At 43.7% G+C, this 13,369-nt stretch overlaps 1 protein-coding gene across 1 annotated transcript in view; it reads right to left on the reverse strand.

Moving 5' to 3' along the window:
* Positions 1-13,369, reverse strand: part of LOC148822535 (LIM domain-containing protein 1-like) — a 29,481-nt gene that overhangs the window by 12,147 nt on the left and 3,965 nt on the right. Inside the window, exon 2 of the mRNA XM_088928642.1 lies at positions 5,830-5,931. Coding sequence (XP_088784768.1) covers positions 5,830-5,931 — 102 coding nt within the window. The remainder of the gene's footprint in view (positions 1-5,829; positions 5,932-13,369) is intronic.

Consider the following 13,369-nt stretch of genomic DNA (forward strand, 5'->3'; position numbering starts at 1 on the left):
GTTTTTTGGCATCTTCCCCTTCTCAGAAATAAATCCTTCAATTTCCTAACCACTTTATCCAACATGGGATCGGGGGGAAGCCGGAGCCTATCCCGGCAAAGCAACAGGCACAAGGCAGGACACACCCTGGACAGGACACCAGTCCATCACAGGGCACACACACAGACACAAACACCCTGGACGGGATACCAGTCCATGACAGGGCCCACACACCCTGGACGGGACAGCAGTCCATCACAGGGCACACACAGAAACAGACACACACACCCTGGACGGGACAGCAGTCCATCACAGGGCACACACAGAAACAGACACACACACCCTGGACGGGACACCAGTCCATCACAGGGCACACACAGAAACAGACACACACACCCTGGACGGGACACCAGTCCATCACAGGGCACACACACCCACACCAGGGCCAGCTTTCCCAGAAGCCAATTAACCCACCAGCCTGTCTTTGGACTGTGGGAGGAAACCAGAGCACCCAGAGGAAAACCCCACACAAACAACATGCAGACAGCGCCCCAGTAATTGAGTCCAGGGCCCCAGCACTGCAAGGTAGCAATGCTGACCACTGTGCCACCCAAAACCAAACAAATACTGCAAAATTAAAATGGACTGAAATCAGAATATCCACCACGTGCTGCCTATAAAAGTGAGGGAGACATAAACATTAAGATTTTTTTCAATACGTTTAGAAAGCTCACTTCTCATTCCCTTTGTTGTAGCACATGTGCATAAGTGCAAGAAACAGTCTGGATTTTAACTCAGTCTGTCACATGAAATGACAGCAGTACAATTCCATACTGGAGCAGAGCAAAGATGTAAGTGTGGAAATAAGGGCGAAGCTGGGTTTGGTCATTCATGCATCATTCCGCTGGTCAGTCCTTTCCATAGATATTAATCCTGCAATGTGGTATCGATTTAGTATTGAAAACAATGTTCAACCAACCAACACTTTCATCTCTTGACACATGCCACAGGTCTTTTCCAGAATCAGTTAGTCAGAGTGAACACATGTCACATTGCATTCTTTGTATAAATGGGCCTTTTGTTGTACACAAAATATCCGTCCACTTACTGACTTTTCGGATGACATAAAAGCCAGGCAAATTTTTATTGTATTTTCCTGCAATAATAAACACAGAAGCTGATAAATATACAGTATTATTCAGCCTTTCTGCTTATGGAAGCGGACTTTAACCTGAATTCTCTGGTGTAGAGAAAGGGTGATTTGACTTATTTTTGGAAAGGTCCGGTCACACAAACCAACAATTATTAAAAAGAGCAGGTTCTAAATTCTGTCATGGCCGTTACAGAAAGCACACGTGTGCAGAGGATTTTGCTTATTTGATCACCTAAGTCTCGAAAGCCCTCCTAGTTTATGAAAGCATGCATTTGTTTTAAATGCAAACTTGTTCCCTGGATTAACTACTAACGCCTGTGTGAAGCAATACAGGCAAGGCTTGCTCAGCATTCTGGCCCACAGCTGCAGAAGAGATTACCTTCAATCAGCTTTGGTGGAACTCTGGATAACATTTTAATAGGAAAGGCAATGAAGAATATTTAATTTTCAAAAGCACATGACTGTCAAAAGACAAATTCCCATAGCCTGTAAAGTGAGTAATACAAAATTCATGATGAATTAAAAGTTAATTCATTTCAAACCTGCACCCAGTTAATTAAAAGATAACTTGGGGTCTCCCTGCTCACAACACAGACAGTCACTGTTGACAAAGCCAAGCATGAAAACAGTACTGTACTAATGACAGACCAGCAGAAATAATATTATACTGCAATGAAATTCCAACACTCTTCTGTGAAGTAGTGAAGTTGGTCTGGGGGGGGAGTCTACTCTCCATCTGAGAACAATGCATGCTGCGTTCTAAAGCGTAAGCCCATTTTGTCTCCAGTAAGCCCCCAGCTTGTGATGGGCTATTTTAGATGCTCCGACAGGACTGTGCTCCACCTTCTCAAGTTTTTGTTTCTTCCACTCTGCTTCGATACCGAGAAAAAGAGGACCAGGCCCCCCGGTACACCAACACCACCCCTCCAGCACCTCTGTATTCCCCCCCCCCCGTCCTCCACACAGCCCAGCCCCTCCAGCTGAGATAACAAACCCCTGGCCGCAGAGCCTGCACGCCCCCCACTCAAAAATTCCTTTCCAGCAGAGTCCCTCCCAGGAAACCGGCCGCACGCACACGGCCAGCCGGGGCCTGGAGATTCCCTGTGTGCTTGTCCTTTCCCATAACCTCCGAGCGCAGACCTGAACATGGGAGCCTTCAGCTAAACAACGAACGGCACGCACACACACACGTTCGTCAACGATATAAAACACTGAGAAAAAAACCCCGGCATAACAAAACCCTTATTTTTTTAGAAAACCAAAACCTTTAACCCCAGTTACTGCTTTCCTGCTCCACAATGCTGAAAGACTTGCTCCAGGCTTTCTAGATTCCGATCCTTAGCTCCCCCAGATAATGTTATTTCTGCTTTTCACAGATGTGTGGTCTCTCACTACGCTCACTCCTTCCAACTCGCTCAGCGGCACCCCTCCGAACCGGCTCACAGGCCTGAGCAACCCAGCTCTGGGCACTGTGCTCCTCGGAGTTCACGAACCCCGCAGCATGACGACTCCCGGGGAAAACGACTTGGCCACAATGAGAGGAGCGCGACAGAACTAAAACTCGCAATCAACATAAACCCCTATCCGAAGAAGTCTCGAATCCGCCGGCGCCTGGAGAACCAGACTCCCGCGTGAGACTGAGACACGACGAACCCCTGCAGGAACGGCCACCTGGCAGCTCCACTCCCGGACACGTCACTGGTCAAAGGGCAAATCTGACTAACGAGCTACACTCTGGTGCCCGTTCCGTATGTGTGACAATACCGGTGTGAAAATCTGCTCAGATTTAATCATAAATGGGGGCTGCTGCTGCATTGAAAACATACTGATGTTTTCCAATGTTTGTTTTCTAATGTGACTCAATTTTAAGTGATATGTATTTTTTATAAAACGGCAAACTGAAGCAGAATGCATATATATGATATGCTCTATTTTACTCACAACAGATTTTTGGACATTTCTGAATGCTTTTGTTCTTACCGCGTTTGTCCAGCACCTATCTTTGACACGTCCGAATCCCGGTGAAAAAGACACACTGTACAGTACTGTCTGATGTCAGACAGTTGCCAGAAATTGGGGACTGCATTCCCAATAGGTGAGGGTAAACCTTTTCCTTATCCGACACAGCTTATACTGAGCAACAAAAACATGAAAGGAAATGTCTGTCGTCAAACACCAAATACTTTCATTATTAATACAAGTGATCATTTGTCACATGGTACATAGAATGAAGCAGAAATGAACAGATAGTCCTAATGACACATTTTCATTATAAGGGCATGGCTTTGTTATGAGGGACAGTGAAGACGAAGTTGTAAAAAACATAGTGACAGGCTGGGAACACGCAGAGGGCATGTACTGTCGTAAACTGCCTTGGCATTACAGATGTTCCCAAGCTGCGGACTTGCTTTAGCAGCAGCCTCGGTCACCTGTTCCTGCTCTCTGTTTGGCGCTGGGCTGAAGGAAGCATGCAGACTTCTGGCAAGCGTGATATGTTTAACCTATCACTAATCACCCAAGCCAGTTGTTAAAATTTAGATCAGTATTTGCGATGTGTGGAGTTGAATTTGGAACAGCTGCATCAAAAGTCTTTCCAGTTTGCTGACAAGGGAGGCAGCAAGGCCACACTGTGCAGTATGAGCTAGAGAAAGACAGGAGTCCGTAGAACGGGGCTTTCAGAGATTATTGGCAGAAAGACTAATTGGCGACTTTCTAAATAAACTGTAAACAATACCAAGAACGGTTGTGCTGCGACATTTTTCACTGTTACTGTAAGAAAGCATTGGACAGCTGCAGAAAATATTCACTAACGTGTTGTGAAGATTTTCTCATTTAACATCTTCCAAAAGACACTTTGTTCAGGATTTACTGTTTGATTTCTGGCTTTCCAGTGTGATGAAGGTCACTATGCGAGGGAAGGGGAATTGGGTCACTCTAATAGATGCATTCCGTAAAAAAAAGAATAATTCTTCTCCAGTCTCTGACATAAAATAAAAACACAAAGATCTTAATGGTATGCAAATGTGCACTTCCCCTAAAACAGCAAGAGGAACAGTCTATAGTCTCCTCTAAAATACTCGCACCTGCTTTTCATCTCAGAACAGGAAACTGCACTCCACCCTTCAAACCACTGCCTTCTAAAGACAGATCAAACGGCTCTAAATAAGATAGCAGATCCCCACAGCTGACAGCCATGTGACCAATACCACATGCCACGGCATCAGGCTCTCGCTTCCCAGCCAGCCTGGTGGGATTCCTGCAGAGCCCCCGGGCCTCTCCTTTAGCAGAAGCCCCCCTCCCCTTATCAAGTAAACAAACTCCCTCCTGGCTGGCTCTCTGGAAATCAGGATGCAGATGCTGGCTTCAGCTGGATTCAGATGGGAATTTCTCAAACCTGCCCTGCTTTCCTCGAGACTTGGCGCGTTACTTAGTACTGTCTTCATCTTCTCCACAAAACAAAGCCGGTATAAATATGCTAATAGATGAAGTGCTGTAAATTGTGATATATTCTAAACCCAAATTCAGGATTTTACTTCCATAAGGCTATTATTCTTGTTAGACTGATCAACAAATACAGCAGACTGTAATCACGGATCTACAGAACACCTAAAAATGAAAAATTGCACACACTCTTCTCCACTGGCACGATATCGCCACACCTATAGAACAAGTCTTTCACAGGACTTTGCACACTGTTTGCAGAAAAGAGCTTCGAAAGCTATGCGAATTGAGAAAACTAGCCCTACTTCTGTGACCAGTTGCTAGACAAACCAAAAACAACCTCAGCTTTCCCGTTGCTGGAAACCTAACATCCATTTTACTCTCCCGTTTTACGGATTCAAGCGCCAAACGCAGAGGAGAAAACTGATCATGAAGTAGCTTGTCGTGACATCAGACATTACTGCCGGAACCTTTCAATGTGGGCCGGTCCGTGTGTGTAAAAACACACCGTCAGCATTTGGGAACAGTGTGGCCTGATGGGCATTCTGGAAGCTTCTAGAACAGTCTTAGAGCCCAGAGCTTCTCGGATCTCACATGTGCGTTTCCCTCCTTCTTTTCCCATAGTTTCCCTCTCCTGCTCCATCACTCCTTCCACTCTACCCCCACCACCAGCTCACACTGAAGTCATTTAAGTTGCATGTTATTTAACTTGTTGCTGCTGCTGCTGCTGCTGCTGCTGCTGTTCTGCGTTTATGTTTTTTGGGGGTGTTTCCTAAATGTCTTTGTATTGGAGCAAACATGCACATAAGCATTTCATTGCACTTGGGCATATGCCAATAAACTGAACTGAACTACAGAATACTGCGCTCAGTAACTGTGAAGGTATGGCCATTTTTTGCAGCTGTCCTTGCCATAGAAAACTGTGCTGTACTGCGTTTGTTTTCCGTGGCGTTTTATGTTACATGGCATATTTAGGTTGATATCCATGGAGTACAAGATATACTGTTCAGAATGTTCGAGTGTGAACGCCACAAAATGCGCTCCTTCAGAAAGGGTGAGTCGACTTTCTACAGGTCCCGTATGTGGCATGGGAGAGCTTTTCCCCCCCAGTGTTTATCTCCCTCGTGAACGAGGAGGTCCAGCTGCGGAAGAAAAGACTGGCAAGCGTGCTCTGTAACTGCACCTCCCTTCCAGAGGTGTGTGCGCGCGTGTGTGTCTCTGCACGAAGCTGGCGGGCTCATGCGGGCGATACTCACTGCAGGCGCTGCAGGTGAAGCAGCCGTCGTGATACAGGTTGCCCATGGCTTGGCAGGCCCGACTGGCTCCATACACCCCCTCGTTGCACTTCACACAGCTGCCTGCAAAGGATTAAACCACACCGGTCACACCAGCTCTCACCAGCAACGCTTCAAGACATGTATTTTAATAACAGGTCTTATCCTCTCAGGAGTGAACATATTCAAAAGAGATGTATGAGTAGGCGATTTGTTTCTGTGACAAAATTCACAAAATTCACTTCCTACCCGACATTCACCGTCTAACTGACACATCTCTGTATTCCTCTTGCCTTCAGGACCCTGGGTGTCTTCAGAGAAGCCATAAACGCTCTCTTAAATGAACAGCTTGATGTTTTTCCTCCGGGGACGAACCTCCAAAATAAGGCCTTACCCTCATGTCTTAAAAAATCTGTGATATTCTTTCTGATGTGTCAGATCCCTAACAATTAAAATCCCGGAAACGTTAGTGTCAGAAAAGAAGCCAATTGCTTAAGGCACCCACAACCAAAAAAAAAAACCTCTTTAGGCTACTGCAGGAAACCGTACAAAGAGGTTTACAATTTTTTAAAAAGGTAAATCCTGAATAATGTGGAGGATCCAACTTAACTGCAGTGCTGCCAGCCACATTTTCTTAGGAATTTCGAATCCAAGCGAGAGCTTTCCAGGTCAGCAAGCTCTCGCATCCTGGCACACTCTGCGTGTTCCGATTCGACTCTTAATTAACACGAATAAGCAGGCACAGCGCAGTGCAAGGAAAAGATGATAACAAATCACAAGGGCCTACAACTTTCAGATTTTTTTTTTTTCCAAAAATGAGTAGGCTGCTACCACGGCTTATTATTACAGGGGAAATATAATCCAATTTGTTTGTTTGGCTTGGCAACGGCACTGAGAACTCCATCCCAAGACTTCTGTATTATAAACTGCGCTGCGTTCCCACCGAATGGAGCTGTATGCTCTGAAGCCAGGGTGCTTTCTGTGAAAAGCAGAACGCACAGGGAGTTCACAAGCTCAGGCAGCAGTGCAAAGTGGCTCAGTCTGGGGAGCCCAAGAGCAGCTCGCCAGCCTACTGTCAGACTCCCGCCAAGACCCGACACCTGAGAATATTACAGCAAGGCATTCTGTTAAGACAAATTAACACACTTTACAGCCAGAATCACACAGCCACTTTTCCTGGCGAGGTGCCAACCTGGAACCAAGACATTTGACAGTTGTTTGCAAATGGAAGGGTCATTTTGTCAGATTCCCTGCCATCTCTCTGCACTTTCTTCAGCAGCTGTGCCAATAATGCAGGGCTTTTTCAAGGACGTTATCATACCTCATTATTACACTGTGAACTTTGTTTGTTCTGAGATGCTCCTTCTTTATTCTGTGCAAGCTCCCAGTTAACCCCAGGATCTATGATGCACATTTCAACTCTGAATACAAAATCAGGATATGGAGTGGACTTCAGTGTCTCTGGAACTGTGCACTCTGGAACTTGCACCCTCTGGAACTGTGCCACTTGTTTTGTTCGTACCGTCGTTTGTTAATCAAGATGTAAAACATGATGCCAATTTCACAATGGCACTTTCATCAAAGGCAGCTCTGCCAAAGGCCCCGAGCTGCTGCCAGAACTCCGGCAAAGCTGTTACAGAGTCACTGGAACACAAATCCCCAAACACGTTACTGTTCAGCATGAAGGTTACCAGCATTCCTTACGACAAGACAGAAACAACTGGCCTGAGGGAAAATGAGTACTTCCTTTCGAGCAGGAAAATTGCATTTGATCGCTAACAAGATTTCAGAATCTTAAGAATTTCCTTTTCGGAATGGAAGATGCTGGTTTATCTCAGTACATAATTAACTAAACTACAGTAGTGAGCAAGTAAATCATTAAAATTATAACCTCTAACAAAAGTTTAGTGCTGACTGCTTACAGATTTAGAACAAGTACAGAGCAAAACAAAACTAAATAAAAAGGTAGATCTACGGATTTCTGGTTTTTTTTTTACAAGCGGTTTATTCTGAGATGGACAACAACTTGAGCTTTAACATTAAGCTTTAAAAATCTCCAGAGAGGGCCACAAACACCTGGAGCAGGAACAAACCATTTCAGACTTTGTTATGCTTAAACATTACTAATTTACCAATAAAATACTAAAATTAAAAATATCATCTTGGCGTCAACTGAATTTTAATCAAGCAGTTCTGCAAAAATAATCAACTGAACTAAAAAAAAAAGGTCAACAATGAAATCATGTGAGAATACATATTTTCTTTTTGCAGGCTAATAAAGTCTTTTATACATAACACAATCAGAAATGTATGTGTAAAAGATGAAGCAGTTATCATGGCAGACCAATTTTCCTCCAAAAAACCAACAGGGGCATAAGGAAGCTGAAATCGAAATGGCAGCGACCATGAACTGCTTTCTTACTCAGCTTGTCAGACCTCTTACAGTGCAAGGGGGACTGTCTGCACTGGTCTAGTCCTGCCGAGTCCTAAAACCAAGGAACACGGGTGTGAGAGAAACAGGATCACAGCACGAGATGAGCAGGTAGAGTGCAAAACAAAAGTTTCCAACTTCAAGAAAGCAGGTCATAAGGGAATAAAACAGTTGAAGAGCAGCAGAACGGAACAGGATAGATAATGGAGCCAACTGGGAATGGACAGGAACGTTGACCGATTTTGTGCTTGAGGCATAGAACAGATTCCTCCCCTTACTAAAGGCTGCCATGTTCTAAAACCTGCTGCTTCGTCTTTGATGACAAAGCACATCACTGACCTGCGAATGCGTTTCTCCCCTGTCAAACCATTTCACACGAAGGCTTTCCTTTTTCTCAGTACACATGTATCACGAGCTCTGCTCTTACATTTATCCATGATTAGGGACGTTTTCAGATCTCAAATGGAAGCAACACGCTGCTTTCACTCAGAAGGCAACATGTGTGTACTTGTGCTGCTCCAGCACTAGTAGTCCCTGGGAGCGGCTGTTAACTTGTATATGCGGGTTGGCGTTTGTATGCCCAATTGAAATGGTGTGCTTCATGATGAAAAATCAAGCATTTCAGAGATGAGAGGAAACTCCGAGATGACAAAAGGGAAATGGCTGATGTATCAAATGAATAGCCTATTTCATTCGGGTGTTTACCAAGGAAGAAACCGAAAAAAGACCCCAAAGTTCAGCGTTAAACACTATTTGTATAGAAGAGGCAGAAGAATTATAGACATTGGAAGCGCTCAAGATGAACAAAATGAAAGGGTGTTAACAACTAGTTACAAAATAGCTCCTTCCCATTTTAAACCATTCTCAGACTTGTATTAAAGCAAAAATGAGAAACAAATTGTTGAAGTTCAATGTCGATGCATTTGATAAAGATGAATACACTTGAAAATAAAAGACCAACTTTCGTACAGAACAGATCTGCAGTTCTGCACTGCATGCTCTCACTAGAAAGTTTGTGCCTGGAGAATTCTAACCGTAAACACAAAAGGTCTTCTGTTGCCTTGGAATTCAACAAACATCATGTGCACAACCCCTGCCTACACCCTCATCACTTTACTCATATCCTACAGCAGAGAAAGAAAGATTAACTTACAGGGAGCACCAATAAAAGTGAAATCATTATATTGCTTAGGTTAATATTCAGCTCTATATATCCACTGGCATGCGACGACCATGTCATGAAAGGTCTGTGAAGTCTCCCATTGGGAATGGGCAGAAAGGAGATGTCACGTTTATGCTTTTATATGGCCAGGCTATCAGAGTAAGATGGACAAACAAAATGAGCAATGCAAGTGCCACACAAGCAGTATGAAAATGGTAAAAACTAAACCAGTCTACTTACAGTGTGGATACAGAGCAGTCATGCAAACTCCTTGTTGGTATGTAATCCATGTTTACAGTTTGGAAGTGCAATGAGCACGCAACTCCTAAAATAGCCTACCCTATATACAATATTTAGTGCACAGGAGTACTGTTCTGGTTACAGTTCTGAAGTCTGGACTAAGTAGTATTATAACCATTCACAAAGCCTTCACGCAGAGGAAACGGTTTTAAATTCTAAATGTGAATGTATCACGTACTGTACAAGGTTTAAGAAAGCAAATGAATGTGAACGTTTTGGTTATCTGCGCAGCCATCCAGCACATCCATGCGGCATGAAAGCTGCGACAACAGGTGACGCAGCAGGAGAAAAGCAATTAAATGGACAACAATTCAAGTGTATTACAACAGAAGTTGTAAATCTTCCATAAAATGTGCAAGACGCCCTAACGATATCTTCTAATGACCCAAGATCTTCACAGGTATCGTTAAGGCACATTTGGCATTACAACAATTCTAATACAATTCTAGATCAAAACCTCAAGAACACTTACTAGACCGGTCTGCAGCCCTCTCAGACTTAGTTGACTCCCATTCGCACTTGTGATTTAAGGTGACCTAGAATGCTCATACTTGCGATTGAAAAGCCAGCTTAAATTTTGGCTTCGACGTGCGAATACTAAATGACCTAATAGGAAGAGGTTTCTGGGACTATACTTCACATAGGAATACAGCTAGCAGTATACTGCTGAAAATTCAGACAAAAGTTTCCATTTGTGAGCTTTGATTGGGCTCAAACCTAATGCGGATTCCTTTCCAGTTTCCCTTCAAAACCGTTCCTCGGGATTTTCCAACTTCTCCTTCAAAGTGTCCGATGCAGGCACATCTCTCCTAACGGGCACAAACCTATTAACATTTTTACAAAGGAGAAGAGGCCACAGAGCCCATCTAATTTACCTGGTTACTAGTACCTAACAAATACGCTGATAAGAAGAGTTCACTGAATGGTGGATCTTGTCTTGATGCTTCTTAAAAAGCCAGGGTCTCATATTTATACGGTTACTATGATATGAAGAGGCAGCACAAGGCTGCTTCACACAGAGTAGGCCAGCCCTGGTACCACACCTGGCAGTCGTGACCCACATCACAAACGTGGCTGAAGTTTAGTTCAGCTCAGGGACTCCCTTGTTCACACTTGAGAAAGGGGTGGACCTTAACTGCAAGTGTGTGAAAGGGGTCTTAAGAAGCACTAGAGTGAAGCCTCCTGCATTGTCCCTACGAAGTGTGTGTTAGTACTTCTCTTCACATAAATCAAAGTGAAGGTGTGACTCGTGCCAGTCTGTCAAAAGGGACAAAGTGTTGCACATTGAAAACACTTGATATTTATCCATCAAAGGCACCATTTCTTGCCCCAACAAGTAAAACCAAATTAATGACCGTCAGCAACAAGCCAGGATTAGTGCTGAACTTCCTGTCAAGTGGATTTTGGAGATAACAACGAGGAACAGGAAGTGATCATTGCCAAACTGCCTTTGGACATGAAGCTCAGGATATTCTGAGCAATGCGCCGTAAATAACAGGTCTCAGACAGCAGCTGCCTTTAGACTTTTTCCCTCTAATAATAACTCAGAGGCAGTTGTCATAAAAAAATTGGACCAGTCACAAGTTCTATATGAAGTCAGCAGCTATAGATGCCATTTATCATCCTACTTTCACACATCTTATTTCTGTTCAGTTTCCAACACGAAACCACAACACGAACCGTGTACACAGCTACACAAGCAGCACGAAGTTATCATTTATAGCTCTGGCATTCAATGGAACATCTGGAACCTCCATCAAATGAGACTCATTTGAGACACTGCGACACTATTATTAACAGTAATACAACTATGTACAACAGCTCACAATGCACAACATAAGCAGAAGAAGTAAACAATAAATTGAGTAAGGCTCAACTGCACATTAAAAGTCCTAGTAAAAAGATAGCCTAGGTCTTTTTCTAAAATCAAATTTAAAAACATGAAACTGACAACTACCATTAGGTTTCCTCTTCTGTTTCTGTTTGTTTTATTAGAGTTCTAAAGACATTTCCGTAATGTGCAAAAAAAGGTTGAAAACACAATGTACAGATCACCCACTCTAGTGGTCCCTATCACAGCTCTAAAAAGCACGCAAGACATCGCATTTCAGTCTCCAACAGACAAAAACGTCACACATGAAAGTGTTAACGTGAGAATGTAGGGTGCCTTATCCTTCTTAATCAGCAACAGTCATCTAAATTAAAAGAAATGTTTCATTACATTTCCCTACAATATTTCTGATGCCAAGAGGTCAACCTATTGAAACCCAGATGAAACCTTTTGGTAATTAGCCTTGATCGCTAAATCAGACTTACTAAATGAAACAGTCCTGTGATGTTTTATACCAATGGGCACCAGCGTTATGTGATTGTGGGAGTATTGAACAATATTCCTGGCCTGTCTTGTCTTTTTTCAAGAAACGGCCGCAGGAGTTCCTTCGACTAATAACTTCCAGCTACCCAAAGGGCTTGATGGGCTAACCTCTTATCTTCTTATTAACAGCTTTGATTTCCATTGAGTCAGATCTGGAAGACATACAGTTCAAATGCTCTGCTGTCAGGGGAGATGAATCTCACCACTGGGGCAAGCAAAAGCAAAAACAACCGGACCCACGTGTAGGCTTGAGCTCAAATGAAGGACACAGATCCCTCAGGTCATTTCTACAGCTACTCCGTTTGTGCTGAGCGGTAATAAGAATGAACGCCACCCTCCTCCCCCTCAATCACTCTAAACCGGAGTGGATCTCTAGTGAAAGGTGATGTCTTCTTGTGTCTAGCCGCTGGCCTGGTTTAGTGCCCAGCCTTCACAGCCCAGGCCAGCCCTCCCACATCTCAATCCCAGGCTCTGCCTGGTCTCCGTGGATTCATTTTTCACACATTCCTCCGTGTCCCAGTGGAGCCCTTGCTGCGCTCTATCCCATTTTCCCAGAACGTTGCAGGAGTTTTGCGGTCTGTCCAGGGGAGGCTGGCCATGTTTCTGTAGAGCACAGGCTGTTCCTGCTTGCCGAACCCAGAGCGGACTTGCAATGAGACGGCATCCAGACGCACATTTTTAGAACCGTATTACAGTTCAATGCTACAAGAGGAGCTTTTAGACTATTTCTCTAAATAAAAAAAATGCAAAAGCATGTAGAATGTTTGATATCAGATTATAATTCAGTGTTAATAAACCCTTTCGAGGTACCAGATTTTCTTTTGGACAAGTGCAATCTTCTATACAGAATAGCATCCTGGCTTTCTGTCTTGACAGCTTTCAGTCCAAGGGTGTGGCAAGCTATTATTTAGGTTTCTACACAGCTTTGGACAATCACAGTTCTCTTTAAAACAAAATGGAAAACAGCTCACGCTCAAAAGTACAGATGCTATTTCTCATTCTTAACATTTGTATTGTGACAAAAGTAACAATATTTCCTCCTCAACTTAACTGTTTTTGCGTTTTCTCTGTGGCACTTATTTTAACTACAGTACCACAATTTCAAACATGAAAGCAGCAGAGAGCTAGTATATAATTTTTCAGCTAATTAGTATTTCAGCTGCTCTTCATTGTCACAGCCAAAGCTTTGGGTCTACCAGGTATCAAAATACTTATTAGGCCACAAGGTTGAAGTCTTGGGGGAATAGATCTGAGC

The sequence above is a fragment of the Atractosteus spatula genome, chromosome 12 (genome assembly GCF_055471065.1).
Source record: "Atractosteus spatula isolate fAtrSpa1 chromosome 12, fAtrSpa1.hap1, whole genome shotgun sequence".
NCBI classification, from domain to species: Eukaryota; Metazoa; Chordata; class Actinopteri; order Semionotiformes; family Lepisosteidae; genus Atractosteus; species Atractosteus spatula.